The sequence below is a fragment of the Schistocerca americana genome, chromosome 1, assembly GCF_021461395.2.
Source record: "Schistocerca americana isolate TAMUIC-IGC-003095 chromosome 1, iqSchAmer2.1, whole genome shotgun sequence".
NCBI lineage: Eukaryota > Metazoa > Arthropoda > Insecta > Orthoptera > Acrididae > Schistocerca > Schistocerca americana.
The window spans coordinates 744,010,909-744,029,886 of NC_060119.1; the positions used below are offsets into that span (position 1 = coordinate 744,010,909).

Below are 18,978 nucleotides of genomic sequence, written 5' to 3' on the forward strand. Positions count from 1 at the left end.
TAGCAATTATGGGCATCCCAGTGTGGCTAGTTAGTGACAACTCTCCACTATCACCACACCCTTACCTGCCGGATCCCTACTCGTCACTGTTGATGCAACCTTACTATACACCAACATCGCTCATTCCCATGACTTTGCCGCAGTTAAACATTACCTCTCCCAATGCCCTGCAGATTCCAAACCTAGCACTTCGTTCCTCGTACACCTAACCAACTACTTCCTAACCCATAACTATGTCACCTTTGAAGGGAAGGTATGCAAACAAATTTGTGGTACAGTTGTGGGCACTTGGATGGTGCCCTTCTGTGTCAACCTCTTCTGGGCCATCTAGAGGAAACATTCCTAGCTTCCCCAAACCCCTGGTCTGGTTCAAGTGTATTGCTGAAATCTTTATAGTCTGGACCCAAGGCCAGGATGCCTTATACTCATTCTTCCTCAACACCGTCTCTCCCATCCACTTCAGCTGGTCTTCCCCCACCCATCATCCCACGTTCCTAGATGTCGGTCTCCTCCCCTCAGATAGCTCCCTCCACACCTCAGTCCACGCCAAGCCCACCAATCATCAATATTACCTGCACTTTGAAATTGCCACCCCTTCCACACCAAAAGATCCCTCCTATACAGCCTAGCACATCTGCAGTGATGAGAACTCTCTCACCCAGTAAGCTGAAGGCCTTCCAAAGAACCAACCACAGAGAAGCACCTCCCCTCCCCCTTCCCCCACCATTGTCACCCAATAGGCCCTGGACTGATGTGACTGAACCATGCCCTGCATCAGGCTTTGGTTATGTATCATCATGCCCTAAAATGAGGGACATCCTGCCCAAGGTAATTCCAACCCCTCCCAAAGTGACGTTGTGCTACTCACCCAGCTTCTGCAATGTCTAGTCCATCCCTATGACACTCCCACAGGGATCCCCCTGCCACAGGGATCGTACCCCTATGGAAGACCCAGATACACCTGCCCAATCCACCCACATAGCACCACCTACTCCAGTCCTGTCACAGGCTTATCCTACCCTGTCAGAGGCCTGGTCTGTCAATGGCAAGCAGCCATGTTAGATACCAGCTCTGCTGCAACCACTGCACAGCATTTTACATTGGTATGACAACCAACGAGCTGTCAAATAGAATGAGTGGCCACCACAAAACTTTTGCCAAAAACGGGGTTGACCAGCCAGTGGCACAACATGCAGCAGAGCACAGCGTGTGAGATATCAATGACTGGTTCCCAACCTGTGCCATCTGGATCCTTCCCACCACCACCACCACCACCACCACCACCTTTTCTGACCTGTGCAGACGGGAGCTATCCTTACAGCACATCCTTTGCTCCTGTATTACAGCATATCCTTTGCTCCTGTAACCTTCGTTGCCTAAACTAAGGTCACTTGCGACTTCCCATCCAGTATTGTGTGTGTGTGTGTGTGTGTGTGTGTGTGTGTGTGTGTGTGTGTGTGTGTGTGTGTGTGTGTGTGCCTATTAACATTGCAGTGCTGCTACCTTTCAGTGTGTAAAAAAACTAACTTTTTTGAGGTAATAATTGAAACTTTATGACTGCCCCTCTTAGTGGATGTGCCATCTACGAAGCTGTATGTGTGTTATTGTGTGGAATTCCTAGAAGGGGGAGGGGGCATCTTGTATCTGACCATTTTTCATCCACTGATACTTAAACAAATTCTAACAGTTTCTGCATCCACTTACACAGGGTCTAGCGCATGGCAGCGACCTCACATTGCAGACAAATGAACTGCGTACAAACCTGGAGTGAATGGGTGTCCATTTTTGTAGCCATATCTGATGGGGCCAAAATATAAGGTGGATACTGGTGCTTTTAATTTAGCTTCTGGATGAGATGTATTACCTGATAGGTAATAGCAATGGTAAACCAATGTAATGTAGAGCCATATTTTCTGCTCTCCATTTGGCGTTTTAAATGAATGTGTTTTGGGTATATCTCCTTACACAAAATAACTGACTTGTGGAGATTGTGGTGGGAATTGCATGAGAATATTCCCTGCAACCAACTGTCAATATGTATCAACTGTGGAGAGCTATGTTCCCCTCCTCATTTTAAAGAAGAAAAGAAAGATACAGCAGAACTAAACCTTACTCCATTTTTTATATTTTGAACCACGAGATACGTATACTCACATCCACTTCAAATGACAATAAACTTTGCAAGCATGGTGACTAACACCTCCTTCCCCTCCCCCCCTCCCCCCCTTTAGCTAGAGTGAAGACATTCATACATTATAGGGAATTAGGTGTTAATGGGGTATGGCAGCAGACAACAGATGCGACGTCATCTGCAGTGCCTCTCTCCTGGGCTCGTAACCATATGGGTGGGACCATAGACTGGAAAATTGCGGTCTGGTCATATGAGCACTGATTTCAGTGGGTAGGAGCTGATAGTAGGGTTAAAGTGTGGTGCAGGCCCCATGAAGCCCTGTACCCAAGTTGTCAAGGCATTGTGCAAGGTGATCGTGGCTCCATGATGGTGTCAGCTAAGTTTTCGTGGAATGTATTAGGTCCTCTGGTCCAAATGATGGGAAAATGAGTAAGTTCGGGTAGTTGCAGACCATTTGCAGCCATTCGTGGACTTCATGTTCTCAAACAACAATGGTGTTTTTATGGATGAAAATGCACCATGTCACCTTGCCACAATTGTTCACGATTGGTTGGAAACATTCTGAACAATTCAAACATGGTTTGGCCACCAAGCTCGCCCAATGTGAATCCCATAGAACATTTACAGGACATAATGGAAAGGACAGCTCATGCACAAAATCCTGCACCGGGAATATTCCGCGATTATGGAGTGAGTTGCAAATATGACTTGTCAATAGGGTTCAGTGGAGGAAGGTGGTCAGAGCGAAGACAGTCCAGACTAACCATGAAATGGAGTAGAGACAGCATGGTTAAATATTTGTGCGGTGGACTTACAAATTGTTGAGTCCAAACGATGTTGCATTGTTGCACAACACCTGGCAATAGCAGGTCAGACATGATAAAAGGGAGGTATCACATGGCTTCTGTCACCACAGTGTATACTGACAGACAGCTCTGAAGGTCGATGATGATACTGGCTATGTCTTCACACGTTCTGGGAGTCATGAACAACACTTCTAACATATGGGGGTAGTATTTTTACAGCAAAATGTTAGGCCATTATCAAAGTGCTTTGTTGTTCCTGCACTTCAGCTCATGAGAATTCCCTATCTACAGACCATAAACAGATACAATCCCAGGAAGCCATCAGTTTGGACAGTACATGACCTGATCTTCTTTGTGACTTTCGCAGTACTGGGACCTGATTACATTCATGTAGACCTTCTCCTTGGTATTTCAGGAAAGAAGCTTACCTATAAGTTAACAAAGGAAGCTGGTAAGATGGGAATACTGGCATCCAGCTTGCAGTCAGCGTGGTTTTTTTCAGCTTTTGGGAGGCTTGGAATGAGGAATGGCGCCATATGGACAATATGAGCAAGAAAAGGTTCCACAGCCTAATTATCATCCTTTTGTCCTTCCCAAAGGGAATGTACTATCTTTTGCTGGCATCTACTTTGGCCACACCTGTACGGCTTGTGCTACATCTTCTGGTGAGAGCAAACCTTCCCATTGTTGTGACACCCTGCTATCAGTGGCCTATACCCTGTCAGAGTGATCAGACTTTGCTACTTTGAGGTGAACACTAACGCTTGAAGACTCATTGCCTCTGCTGGTAGGTGGTAATGTCCTAAAAGTATATCTGGTTTTATTTTTTATTCAAGAGATTGGTTAATATAACCTCAGTTGTCATCATGGGCTCATCACCTCTTTTTACCATTCTGCTAGAATCTGCAGTGACCAGCGAACTGTCAGTCGAGAGCAGAAGTTGGCCTACCAGTGGAGGGCTCATCGCAGGTGGCTCAGGCTGGTTCTGTGTAGTGCACCTCACCCACCTCACAGTATTTCATCACATTTCAACAGTTGTTTTGTCTCCACTTTACCTTCTGTCTTAATCTACACCACAAATGAAACTACTGAAGACTGAACTGGCTGCCTAGCCACTTGTGAACAGTGCTTGGGCCAGTCTTGTGGCCTTTTTATGCTTGTCTGTGCTTCTATGCTTGTCTGTGCTTCTATGCTTGTCTGTGCTTCTATGCTTGTCTGTGCTTCTATGCTTGTCTGTGCTTCTATGCTTGTCTGTGCTTCTATGCTTGTCTGTGCTTCTATGCTTGTCTGTGCTTCTATGCTTGTCTGTGCTTCTATGCTTGTCTGTGCTTCTATGCTTGTCTGTGCTTCTATGCTTGTCTGTGCTTCTATGCTTGTCTATGCTTGTCTCTGCTTTCATACTTATTTGTCATTTTACTTTTACCATTCTGTCACTTCAGAATTCTACAGCAACTGGAGGTTTGCCATTCGGTTAAGTGAGCTGACCTCTTGATACAGGACCCCGGGTATCTCCAGCAGCTTCTTGCCAGTGCGGCTTCCTTACCTCATAATATTTTATTTTGTGACCATTTCATTCTGCTCTTCTTCTTGCCACGCTTCCTGTATGATCACTAGATTCAGATAGTTGTCTAGTTGGTAAGGAACAGATCACCACTCTGACACAAGCCCTTGTCAATGTTTTTATGCTTTTGCATTCATCCCCACTTTTATTTTAGTTATTTTACTTTTTACCATTTCATTAACATTCTGCCTACATTAGACAGTGAAAGGGGGGCTGTCAGTTGGATGAAGAAGCTGACGTCCTGCTACAAGGTAACAGGGGGAGGGGTCTCCCGCTGTTTTCAACTGGTGCTTGTCCCTCATCCTACTGTATTGTATTAGTTTTTATGGCTTTTTTCCCCTTAAAGCTTACCTTCTTTTGTGCCTCAGATGATGCAGAAGTTCAAGTTGGCTGTCCATCTTTTTCTCCTCTTGTAAACCTTCAGCTTTTATTATGAAAGGAAAAAGGGACTGATGTCCTTGATGTTACTGTTTGATTGTTCCTTATTATAATGGACCCCTCTCCTCCCCCCCTCCCCTGCGGCTCCCACACCTTCTCCTCTGGGCACTGCTCCCCTTCCCCAGCCTGAGAAGTGTCCCACTCCTTCGGCGTCTGCCGCTCAAGAGCGCCTCCCCTTCCCGGCACCTTCCAGGCCAAAGGTCTGCTGCCGTGCGACGACCGCGAGAGCCGCGGTGTGTCGGCGCCCAGGTCGCCCGGTCTCTTTCTGTTCCTGATCTTGCTGCAGCTGGCTCCTTTATGCCACACAGCCCTCCTTGATCTCAGCCTGAAAAGAAGAAGAAACATAAGTCCCGGGACAAAGAGCCTCTGGCGTCACCAGAGGTCCCTTCCCCGACTTCACAACCGGATTCTGACCTGTCATTCATGGATGTCGCCCCCTCCTTGTCGGTGATGGGTGGGGATCCGGCGGTATGACTGGCTTTAGCGTGTTCAGCCCCCATTTAACTCATCGTTCTGTGGTTCTGCAATGGAATTGTAATGGATACTATCATCACCTTCCGGAATTGAAATCCCTTCTTTCGTCTTACTCTGCAGCTTGTGTGGTTCCCCAGGAATCTCATTTTACTGATTCTCACTCACCGACCCTCCGTGGGTTCTGTGTTTTCTGTCGAAATCGGGTCAGACCCCTGCGGGCTTCTGGTGGTGTTTGTACGTTGGTCCGTACAGACATTGCTAGCATGTGGATTCCTCTTCAAACTACATTGGAAGCGGTTGCTGTTAGGGTCCACCTAGACTCTGCGGTCACAGTTTGCAATCTTTATCTCCCTCCTGACAGGACTCTTACACCTGCTGCCTTAACTGCCCTTCTTCAGCAACTTCCTCCTCCCCGGGGATTTTAATGCCCATCATCCCTTGTGGGACAGTGCCTTTCCATCTAGACGAGGTCTTCTTATAGACCAGTTTATTGCACACCACGACTTGTGCCTTCTTAATGATGGCTCCCGTACTCATTTCAGTCCCCTTACCAGTGTGGCTTTCGAGAGGGACGGTCTCCAATCGATCATTTACTTCGCTTGGAATCCGCAGTTCGGCAGGCTTTTTCCCAGCGCTACCATTTGGTTGCAGTGTTTTTTGACCTTCGCAAGGCCTATGACACGGCCTGGTGCCATCACATCTTTCTTACCCTTCATCAGTGGGGTCTTCGGGGCCCACTCCCGATTTTTATCCGCCAGTTCCTGTTCCATCAGTCATTCAGAGTTCGAGTTGGTACTGTTTTTAGTTCTCCACGGACCCAGGAGACGGGCATCCCACAGGGTTCTGTCTTGAGTGTCCTTCTTTTCCTCATTGCTATCGATGGGCTTGTGGCCTCTGTCGGTCCTTTGGTCACCCCTGCCCTGTATGTGGATGATTTCTGCATTTGGGTTAGTTCCTCTTCGATGGCCTCTGCAGAGCGGCAGCTCCAGGGAGCTATACGGCGTGCCTCTGCTTGGACCCTCTCACACGGGTTTCAATCTCTCCTTTAATATCGTGGGTGGTCCAAACGATTGCCTGTGATCCCACAGTTTCGTTTCCTGGGTCTTTTTTTCGACAACAAGCTCACTTGGCTGCCCCATATCAGACTTCTGAAGGTAGGATGTTTCCGTAAACTCAATGTCCTTCGCTTCCTTGCCCACTCCTCTTGGGGTGCGGACCGTTCCCTCCTTCTCCGTCTTTATCGTGCTCTAGTCCTGTCTCGCTTGGACTATGGTTGTCAAGTTTATGGTTCAGCTGCTCCTTCCACACTGCACGCGCTGGATCCAGTCCACCATCGTGGTATCCGTTTGGCCACTGGTGCCTTCCCTATTCCCTACTAGCCCTGTTGATAATCTCCTGGTTGAAGCTGGGATCCCCCCCCCCCCCCCCCTTTTCTGTTCAGCGGTCCCAGCTTCTGGTGTCTTATGCACTCACTATCCGTTCCTCTCCCACTCATCCTTCCTATTCTATCCTGTTCCCAGACCATGGACGTCGCCCACCCGACTCCCGCCCTCGGGCGGGTTTACCGGTTGGGCTCCGCCTTGCGTCTCTTTGCCGTGATTTTCAGCTTCCTTCTTTGTCCTGCCTTCCTCGCTGGGGGAGCAGTCACTTACCCCCCGTTTTCTGTAACCCCTCCTGCAGCGGATTTACGGCTTCACATCAAATCCCACTTCGCACAGTCATGGGCCAATTCTTGGGAGGCTACTCCCCTGTCTAATAAACTTCGTGCGATTAAGGTGACACCAGGCCCTTGGCTTTCTTCCTTTCGCCTCTCTCGAAAGGACTCGACCACACTGTGTCGTCTCTGCATTGGCCGTAGCAGGCTGACCCATGGTTTTCTTTTGCGTGATGAGCCGCCCCCACTTTGTGGTTGTGGAGCCTTCCAGTCGGTAGCCCACATTTTGGTTGAATGCCCCCTTCTTTTGGCTCTGTGTGCTAAGTACAGACTCCCCCACACTTTACCTTTGATGTTAGCTGACGATTCCTGGATGGTCTCTCTGGTTCTCAGTTTCCTCCGGGAAAGGGGTTTTTATTCTCAGTTTTAAGGTTTTTAATCTCTCTCTGGTATTGGGGCAGGGCGGTGAGTGTTCGGGTGTCTCCCACTGTAAGCAGTGTTCGGAGATTCCCGATTCACCTCCCTGACCGAAATCCTCTTTTCTTCCCCTTTTACTCTGTTTTTACCCTTTTTTTAAAGGCTTGGTTAGTCTCCTTTTCCCATACGTACTTTCTACATTCTTGCGGTTGTACCTTTTAAGTCACAGGTGGTCTTGCCTATGCTGCTTCAGCATAGCGTTGGGTTCGTTCTCTTGCTGACTTCCCTCGTTTTGTTTTTACCATTGACAACATGACTGCCCCTTTACGGTTTTAGCCTTTTCCCTTTTATTGTTCTGACTTTCCTGAGATGTCACTTTAGCGGAATGGACCACATGTGAAACAAGGAACTGATGACCTTGCTGTTTGGTCCCTTAAACCTCAAACAACCAACCAACCAACTTATTATAATGGTTCAGATATAGTATCATTAGGCAAAAAAAAACTGTATCTTGTGTCACTTGTTAATAATTTATAAATAGTACAACTAAGATATGGGTGCATGTGGCATGAATGGTATTAAGACACTGGGCTGAACAACAATATAGTTACTGCTGAGCCACACATTACCAATATACTAGGCAGTGGTGTGCAGGGGCTAGACGTCATCAGTATCACAGCATCCATGAACACATGGTCAATCATTGCACACAAATTGATCCTGACACTGATACCATACATAGGGCGTATGGTGGAATAAATGTGAGGGTTCACGACATCTGCAACAAGTGATATGATGATGCATTATCTACTGTGACATGTGCGGGGTGCAATTGGTGACCCTCCTTTGGCTTTTGTGAATGTCCCAGTCGATGAATGGGTAGGTCTGAAGAACCTAACACTAACCGCTGTGGTACGATTGTATATGTAGAGTGCCAGAGGTGGTCATGTCCCTTATTTGGAATGGACTGTTGCTGGTACTAAATTTCCCCGGGCATGCACACTTTTAGTGCATTCGCAGACAGTATCATACGTATGGGTTCAGGGATGAGCTATGTTATTGGTGTTCATACGCCTGTATATGATCCCACATTGCCATTATGTCTGGACGGGATGTTAAAAGGGACAACATGTCTAACATGTTCATATTTGTGTGATTATGTATGAAAAGTTCAAACTGTTGGATTGGCTGGTAATGAATTGATACACTTTAAAATGAAGTGGCTGCAGTTACGAACATGGAGTTCTATTTGTCCAAGATTTGAAATCTGTTCTATCATCCAGATCGCAGTTTCACATCTGGTGAATACCAAGGCTGTGCTGTATCTAAACTATGTGTTATATTAATTTTTCTGGAGGTACTAATTTTGTACCGTAATGGTAATGTGGAATTTGGGAGCAATGGAGAGGAGACAGTGGAAGGTTGAAGTTTCGAATTTGTCTGTCAGGCATATTACTTAGATGGCTTGGTTGGTAGGTAGAGTACTGCTGATGAGTGGCAGGTGTCAGCATTACTTCTGGACCAGCACAATTGTGGTTTGTTATGCATTTAGTAGTATAATGTTTGCATTAATAAAAAGCAACTAAAATTTGTCAGTCCATAGGCGTGCATTCTGACTGTTTACTATAATATGGTTATTGTCACAATATTTTTAACAATTAATTTCTAATTTTTCAGGATGAAACATCAAGTGTAGGAAGTACTTCAACCACAGATAACACATCACGCAGTGAAACTCCTACCAATAGAGGTAGAAAAGGTCGACGTGGTAGGAAGAAAATTCAACAAAAAATTAACAATATGAAACTTCAGTACAAATTTTCGTGAGTGACATATTTACAAATTGCTCAGAGCTTCCTTCAGTAAATATAATAGCGTTCTAATTGTATTGTTCTAAAGTGAAGAATATGCATTGAATAATAAAAAATAACAACTGTTAGCAGATACAGTGTGGAATATGTTTTCAAAATGAAGCTTTCGCTCTACAGCTTAGAGTGTGTGGGGTTTTGAAGTTTCCTGGCAGATTAAAATTTTGTGCTGGACTGAGGCGCTATGGTACTCCTTTATATTTTTCTTTTTGCCTATTTATTACTATGGTGTCCTTACTTTCTTTACCTTATTTCTCTCGTATAAATTAGATAGTTATGTACCATGTAGCCTCCGACGTGGGACTAAAACAATTCTTTTGTGTTAATATTACACAAAAGAAACAGGAATTACTTTTTAAATTATCTTAGCTTTTTTTATTTTCCTTGGTGCAAAAAATTATTCTAAGTATGTACTTGGAATAATGTATATTGTATTTCTGCTTTCACAGTAATGTTAAGTATGCCACATTATGCTAATTACACCACACTGTAATGGCAAACCGGTTAACGAAAGTCACCGAGTGAGGTGGCGCAGTGGTTAGCACACTGGACTCGCATTCGGGAGGACGACGGTTAAATCCCGTCTCCAGCCATCCTGATTTAGGTTTTCCGTGATTTCCCTAAATCGTTCCAGGCAAATGTCGGGATGGTTCCTTTGAAAGGGCACGGCCGATTTCCTTCCCCATCCTTCCCTGACCCGAGCTTGTGCTCCGTCTCTAATGACCTCATTGTCAATGGGACGTTCAAACAAAAGTCATCTTCCTGCTTTCCATGATGAACTAGAAATAACTTCTTTGGCATTGTGTCTATCTTCAAAAAGAGGGAGACAAACCAATGTGTAGAGAGCAATGCAGATCTGTGGCCTACTTTGTTGGAGGTGGTAAAATCCATTTAATTTTTAGGTATCGATGATACGTGTTGTTATGTTGGAGGTTAAAACAAAAACCACAATAATAATAATTAATAATAGTAATAATGCACTCTACATTGCCCTCTAGTAGATAGAAATTATTCAGTTCAAAATCATTTCTGCCTAAGTTTGTGTCTTGGTTTTCTTATTGAAAATTATTTTTCATTAAGTGGCAGAGATGTGAAAGAAGTATTGACTAAGTCTACTATTCAAATTTTCAAGTGCTTTGACTGTTACTGTTCAGTCTTTTAAATAAAGCTTATGAAATTTTGAGCTGTTCTATGACAAAGGCAAATGAGAAACACCTTATTGTGTACAAGGAAGGGGGAGACAGGAGACCAAAAACTGTTTGTTGAAAACATATTGCTTCTCACAGTACATCAGAATCAGTTTTTCATCCTTATCACATAGCTTTGCTATGAAGTTCAACAAATGCAAGCAAAAAAGTTTTTTTCACTGCATGTTACTTTACACACTATTTCAAGAATTTTTTTTTTGCCTCATTGTTTGTTTAAAATAGGTTTTTTCACAGGCATTACATAAGACTATGAACACAAATGTGTGGAAAAAATGCATCTTATGAATCTTGTCTTAAAGTGCATACTCAGATCTCCTCCTACATTTATGTACATTCCTTTCCTTTGATAGTAGTTTGTTTAAACACATTCACAAGTACGTATGATGTTATTTTTGTTGCTTTTATATAAATACTTTGATAGTACATGATTTTTATTGTCAATCCCTGGAATAAATTAAATTGAACTGCATGCGGATGGAGGTCTTAATATTCGCCCAGGTAGCTGTTGGAAAACCATCCCAAAAACCAATAGCAGAGTGTGATATGGCAATCTTGTAGTATGTCATTACATTGTTTCCCGTACAAATTTGATATCGGGCAGTTAGGATGTGGGATGACAGAATGCATTGTCAACACAAATGTGGCTTTGCAATTTCGTGATGTAGCTCATGTTTAATAAATTGAGTGACAAATATTAGTTTAATTCATTACAATCAAAATAATGGTCCCATGAGCTCTACGGGGACATGTATTCGTCGTCTACTGTAGTTTGCATTGAAAGAAAACAGATGATGTGGCAAACAAGATAAAACAACAATTTCAATTAATACAATTAGCCTAAAAGTGCAATTTATACTTTTAAATGTAAAAAAGCTTGGAAATATTTCTACAAAGCGTTGTATGTTTCCTTTATTTATCAGAAATGCCAGTGTATTTCCATGGCACTTTTGCTTTCATATTACCAGATAGCCTCTCGCAGTCACTTTTCTGCTTAGTGTATAATGGCAGTTGAATAAACACAGATCCACCACTTTGTTGGAACAGTCAATACACACAGTATTTCTAGGCATATTGTTAAAGTTTACCTATCTTTGCGGCACAGTGGATGCAGGTATGTGGTGAGTGAGTTGTTATGTCGCTTGAAGAATGTTTGTAAGTTCACTACCAATTGTGCACATGTAGTGAATTTTCAGTCTACAAATCTTGAATGGCAGATCAGATTGTCCAATACAAGGTAAGCTACAAGCTCTTATTACTGACAGCACAATTGACACATGCATACCCATGACATGGGACACACTGCACTCTCTTAAAGTAAATGTGTCAATCCTCAACATACATTTATCATTACAAACATTATGTCTCCAACGAAAGAGACAATGAATTACATGTTTACCTAACTTTTCTTTATCATAGCAAATCAAAATGACCTGTTAGAACCATTTTGTTAAATGGATGAAATTTCGGCCTGGACTATCATGGTTCTTTGTATTGTTAGTTCTTCGGAGGCAGAATCGGTACTGAGTTTATTCTTGAAAGTGCAAAAATAAGAAGAAGAAGAGGCGGGGCACAGTCATGCTCAGTAAAGACTTAAATTTTCTTGCCCCCTAAATCCTAAACATACAGTACAGTTTACATATGGAAAAAATACTATCCGGCTAAGTACCATGTGGATTCCATATCTGCTATCACAAATTATTGTCATATTAACATGTGAAAAACACCCTAATTGCAAATGAGGAATACGGTTATGCTGGACAATAAATCATATAGTTCATATTGTCAAAATATATTTATTTGCAATGCTCTATACATTTTAATATGGTTTTACATGCTCATATGTGTATAATCCTTTTACTTTCCCTGAACTGGGAAAGCTGAGCCACACACAGTGTATAACTATACTTCTTTATTTTCTTGGCTATTAGGGAAGGTTTTATGATAGTGAACTAAAACTAAGACACCAACCTTTACGCATGCAGATTTTGTGACTTTTTTTTATCGACTCTTTGTTTCCTTTCGCAGATAAGTTTGTCAATGTTTGTCTGCGTGACTATCCACTCAGCATGGTTTACCTCGTTCGAGGTTTGGAATGGGTTTGCACTTTTTGTGGCTCTCTAGGTTGTCAAACAGCAACTCACATGGTGAGTAAATTGTTGGTGTGCTTGGCAGATCATTGCCTCATAGTTGCTGCTTTACCACAGGGTGCCTTGTCATGATACAAACAATTGTCGTCTCCACACTGTTTCTGTACTGCATAAGGTACCCAATGCCGAAAAATGTTCATTCCCTCCACATTTAGAATTTTCATTCCCTCCACATTTGGCATTTTCTTAACCACAATAAAGAGACCACATGCTAATCACAAAAGACACTCCCACATTGTAACACCACCTCCTCTTTACTTCGCTCTTGGCACACAGATTATGACAGGAAACATTCTCTTTGCATTAGCCAAACACAAACCCTTCCTTTGGATTTCCACAGGTTATAACATGATTCACTACAAATAACTCGGTTTCAGTCATCCATTGTCCAATAGTGTCATTCTTTGCAGCATATCAAGTGTCGCTTCGCATTTATGAGGAGCTACTCGACCATTGTACTCCATGTACACGAGGTCTGCGTGGTCTTCTTTAGCTGTGGTTATTCTTCTGAATTTTATCTTCACAATCTTGTCACCAACAGTCAACTTGGGCAGCTTTAAAAGGGTTGGAATGTCCTTGATAGATTTGTTAATCAGGTGATACCAAATGAGTAGTACCTGTCAGATGTTGCTTAGCCCTTCTGGCTGACCCAGTCTGCTGTTACTGCAACACAGTACTCCTTGCCTCTTTTTATACTGGCAGAGTCCACCTGTTGTGATGTCTAGTGCTCAGTTTCAGATTACACTGGGAATTGCAGATACTTTTCAACAGATAATGTATTCTATCCTCTTAGTTTGCATGTGGTCTCATTATAAGTATGGACACAGAAGTCGAGACAGTTTGTGGAAAAATTTTAAGTGGATTCCCTTCCTGATGATATCTTGGAATTAAAACTAGTTTTATCCCACTGTTCCTTAGGACAATATTGCTTTTGTCACTTGGAAAGTCTTAGAGCAGAACACCAGCTTGACCAATTCTCTCAAAACAGTCAGCTTGTATGCATCAGATCAGAGACGTACTTGTCTCATTCCAGACTGTATACAGCTGTAAATATTTACTAAATTTGTAATATAATGCTACCACTTCATGGGCTTCAGTCTTTGCTTGTGGGAGAGGTCCCTAAATGCCTATGGTTCAAATTTAGCAGTTTTGTTGGAAGAATGGGGTGTAATGGATAGACTGTTCAATGAATGCCTCATGTAACATATACTTTACAAAAAATGGCAGATCTCTCTGCCTATAGGATGGGGCTTGATGACAAATTGAAGGTTTAGTGAGGTTCATCTTCTAGTTTGCATTCATAACAATTAATTATATGCCAGACTTCTCTTGAAAAAACTCACCTTAATGGTTAGGATATTTTGCGAATTGACACTCGGTTGATCATAAATATGACATGATTCAGATGCTTTATATTCAATGGTTGTTACTGAATCATTGGCACTGCAAATGTCTAAGATGCATGGATTGAGTTGGTCCCCACCAGTTGCACTTGTTCCTGCAGACAGAACTGATTTTTCTCTGATGCATGTCAGGAGTTTCCCCTTTAATATTTTTGACACATCAATCAGTGCCATTTTGTGAGTGTAATAGTTGATTTGTTTTATTTCAGTATCTTTCAAAGTAAGCACACAAAGTGCCTTGCTTACTGCTGCACATAGCAGGATTAAATACTTCCTTATACAATCTTCCTTGGTGGGTTCTTTACCAGTATTTTGCGAAAAAACTTTCTCAGGGTCACCATAAGTTGAGTACTTACCTGTTGCTTTGGTGGCCCACAGGGCAGAATCACCCTGCATGTATCCTTCTATAAAGCGACTGGGAACGATACCACTAAAAATGCCCCACAAAGTCTCATGCCAATTGCTGCGCTGGTTGAACTTGAACAAATTGATGGGGGAGGGGGGGTTGCTGCTGGTTCTGCTGCTTGTAACATGCCTTGAAGTGTTTGTTAACTGTACGATTTGAGTTGCTGAGAAGCCAAGCATTAGGTAACTAAACACAAAAATAGTACTGAAAAAGACGACTCAGTACAATTTGCCATTGTGAACAAAGAGAGTGCCCACCCTGTCACTGCTGCTGGGTCTCTGTACACTCAGGTGGACAAAGAACCGTCAGCTGATTAACACATATAGTCAAATAGCACATCTCTTTATTTACTACTGAAAGACACTAACCTTCTGTAGCTCTCCACTGCTGTGACTGAAGTAAACAGACGTGGAATTATTTATACAGATGTGTCTCGTGATTTCCAAGTATACATAGGAGCAGCCAAAGACCATGGAGCTGTGTGGTATGGAAGGTCTGTAGATCTCAGTCTCTGGATATTCTAAATGCAGCTGTTACAGACACTTGCCAACTGGACAGAACTCAACACATGTCCCTTGCAGTCATATTTCATAAAGACTGTGTGGCAGTGGCACCTTGCAACTCCAGAGATGTGTGGGTCTCACAATGATAGACAACACCACAACTGTGATATCTTTTGATAATTTCTTTACCTGATTTGTCTCATATAAATTAAAAGTTAAGTACTATATGGCTTTGCACTAGGAAAATGTTTTGCTGGTCATTTGTGGATTGGTTCTGGAAATATAGAATTCATTACCATTAATAATACACAGAAGACTCAGGAATGAATTTTCAGAGTTTTTTTATTCCTTGGTGTGCAGAATTATTTAGAATATGCGGTTGCAGTAATTTAAATTGTATGTTTTATTTCATTAATAATGTGAAGTATGCCACATTTATTGATTATGCCGCATTGTAGTGACAGATATGTGATAATGGCAGACCAGTTAAAAAATGTTTCTTCCTGCTTTTAGAGATGAATTAGAACTAACTCCTCTGGCACCTTCTCCCTCTTTTTTTTTTTAAGAAAAGAAAAAAGGCAAAAGAATGTGTAAAGAGTAATGCAAATCTTTGGCCTGCTTTGTCTTTGGTGGTAAAGTGCATTTAACTTTTAGACCCATTGCTAAATTGAAGGCAGAAAAAAGAAAGAAAAAGAAACAGGTGTGCTAAGGCTCACACCCAGTACATTGTCTTATATGGGCAGTGCTCTTACTGAGTTTGCCAGGCTCGTCTCATGACCTGCCCTCCTGCTTTCAATTCTGACCATGCCTTTCCCCTAATTTACAAACTTTACAGCAACCCTCATGCGTATCTTGGTGGACTAGTACTGCCCTCAATAGACGAGGTTCTAGGTTTGAGTCACGATCCAGCACACTGTTTTAGCCTGCCTGGAAGTTTTTGGAATATGTGTTTCACTTAAAACTCGTTCTGTGTTATTTTTATAGACTCTTATGTTTCTTGTGCTCCTATGAAATAGCACTTGTGATGATGAACACACAGGAGAGTCCCCCTGCGGGTCCGGGGATTAGAATAGGCCCGCGGTATTCCTGCCTGTCGTAAGAGGCGACTAAAAGGAGTCCTTCCCCCTCACGGGGGTAGTTAGCGCCTGCGTCCGGAGACGGACGGTTCCACGACCTATCATCGTGGTCCTTTTGGTTTTTTACTTCTCGTTTCTTCCTTCCTTTTGTTGGTTCCTTTCTTTGCTCTTCTCCACCTCACTGTCTTCCTTACTCTTTCCCTTGCCTTCCCCTTGCCTTCTCATTGCCTTTTTCTCCTTGCCTTTTTCTCCTTGCCTTCTCATTGCCTTTTTCTCCTTGCCTTCTCCTTGCCTTCTCATTGCCTTCTTCTCCTTGCCTTCTCATTGCCTTCTTCCCCTTGCTTTCTCATTGCCTTCTTCTCCTTGCCTTCTCTGGTCTCCGCCTCGGCGTTTGAGACAGTCTGTCCTCTTTCTCCCTCTCTCTCTTCTTTTTCCTCTTCTTCCTTCCTCCCTGTGCGTGCCTGAAGGCCGACCCACGCGTTCGCACGCGTAGCCGGTGACGGGGTAACGCGTAAGTCCCCGCCCTGGGTAGACATGTAAGGCACGCGCGTACCCCCTGGTAAAGGCCAGGCCCGGGGAGGGGTGATTGCCTGAGCTGATACCTTCTGACCATGCCGATTGGTCCCTCCGTCTGTTTCTCGGGAGGTGTGACCTGAGGTGTAAACATTCACCTAAGGCGGGAGTGCCCTCTGAGAGGGTCCCCACAAGGAAGGAGCGCGCCATCGGAGACGCTGGCAATCATGGGGGATTCCTCCGCAATGGATTCTACTCCATCTCTTTCGACTTCGACCCAAAAACGGAAACGTGACCAGCCAACAGTGACAAAAGTACTACCGCCTGCCCCACAGTTCCTCGTAGTTTCTCGATCTGAGGACGGAAAGGATTTTTCCTCTGTCAACCCTTTCGTTATTCAGAAGGGCGTAGATGCCATAGCCGGATCTGTCAAATCCTGTACCAGGTTGCGTAACGGCACCTTATTACTAGAAACTGAGAGTGCCTTTCAGGCACAAAAACTGCTTCGGGCCACCCTCCTGTACACGTTCCCTGTCCGGGTGGAGGCCCACCGAACTTTGAATTCGTCTCGTGGTGTAGTCTATACTAGCTCCCTCGACGGATTGACTGACGAGGAGCTTCAATCATTCCTCGCTGAGCAGGGCGTGACGGCTGTCCATAGGGTCATGAAAAAGGTCAACAATGACCTTGTACCGACCCGGACAATTTTCTTGACCTTCGATAGTGTTAAGCTGCCATCGTGCATCAAGGCGGGATACGAGGTTATTTCTGTTCGCCCCTATATCCCGACACCTACGCGCTGCTACCAGTGTCAGCGTTTCAATCACACTCGACAGTCTTGTTCCAATGCGGCTAAATGTGTCACCTGTGGCAGGGATGCCCATGAGGGTGACTGTCCACCTCCGTCTCCTCGTTGTGTGAACTGTCAGGGTGACCATGCCGCATCCTCCCGCGACTGTCCTGTCTATAAGGAAGAACGCTGTATTCAGGAAATTCGGGTCAAAGAGAAAGTGTCCACCTCGGCTGCTTGCAAGCTATTGGCTAGTAGGAAGCCCACGCTGCTCCCAGCGGGGAAATACAGTACTGTCCTCGCCTCTCCTCGGGCTACTCGGGAGGTAGCAACCCAGACATGCGATCTGACCTTCAGCACCACGGTCGTCCGTTCGGCCAGTGCTAAGATCGCGCGGTCGACGTCTCCTCTTCCTCCCATCACCCCACAGACACGAGCACCTTCCTCAGCTTCTGCTAAGACGAAGACACCGAAGTCAGATGCACGGGCCTTCAAGAAGGAACCATCCCGTGCAGACTTCCTCCGTACCTCGACCTCCCAGCCTTCGACCGGTACTTCCACTACACGTCCTTTCAAAAAGGCGCATAGGAAGCACAGTTCTCCCTCCCCGCCACGGCGCATTTCTTCTCTTGCGCCACCCAGCGGCTGCCGCCCCAGGCCGTCATCCGTTTCGCCTGGCCGCACCGCTGGTCGCCGTACATCTGGCCGTTCACTGGCGGAGGAAGCTCCCCCTCCCGGCCATCCTCCCGAGATGGCCGATGACCCTATAGACCCAATGGACGATGACTGTCCGCCTACTGATAGCGGCGGCAGTGCTCGCTCGAAGCCAGGCCCTAAGCGGCCTTCGAGGTGACCACTTCTCTCATCTTTCTTTTCTTACAATGGCACTTATTCACTGGAATATTCGCAGCATTCGCTCCAACCGAGAGGACTTGAAGTTGCTGCTCCGCTTGCACCGTCCGCTTGTCGTAGCCCTCCAGGAAACGAAGCTACGCCCATGCGATCAAATTGCCTTGGCACACTACACCTCTGTGCGTTTTGACCTACCCCCTGTGGTAGGTATCCCAGCTCATGGAGGGGTTATGTTGCTGGTCCGGGATGATATTTACTACGATCCCATCACGTTGCACACCGGCCTGCAGGCAGTTGCCATCCGCATTACTCTCCCCACTTTTACGTTTTCCTTTTGTACCGTTTACACTCCATCGTCATCTGCCGTTACCAGGGCAGACGTGATGCAACTTATTGCTCAGCTACCTGCACCATTTTTGTTAACTGGAGACTTCAATGCCCACCATCCCCTTTGGGGCTCTCCAGCATCCTGCCCGAGGGGCTCCTTGTTAGCAGACCTTTTCAACCAGCTCGATCTTGTCGGCCTCAATACTGGCGCCCCTACTTTTCTTTCGGACACATCTCACACCTATTCCCATTTAGACCTCTCTATATGTACTCCCTAACTTGCACGCCGGTTTGAGTGGTATGCACTTTCTGATACATATTCGAGCGACCACTTCCCGTGTGTTATCCATCTCCTGCAGCATACCCCCTCTCCGTGCTTCTCTAATTGGACCATCTCCAAGGCA

The 18,978-nt window shown here is 44.6% G+C and overlaps 1 protein-coding gene across 1 annotated transcript in view; it reads left to right on the top strand.

Moving 5' to 3' along the window:
• Nucleotides 1–18,978, top strand: part of LOC124610909 (polycomb protein eed) — a 93,286-nt gene that overhangs the window by 11,540 nt on the left and 62,768 nt on the right. Inside the window, exon 2 of the mRNA XM_047140198.1 lies at nt 9,159–9,304. Coding sequence (XP_046996154.1) covers nt 9,159–9,304 — 146 coding nt within the window. The remainder of the gene's footprint in view (nt 1–9,158; nt 9,305–18,978) is intronic.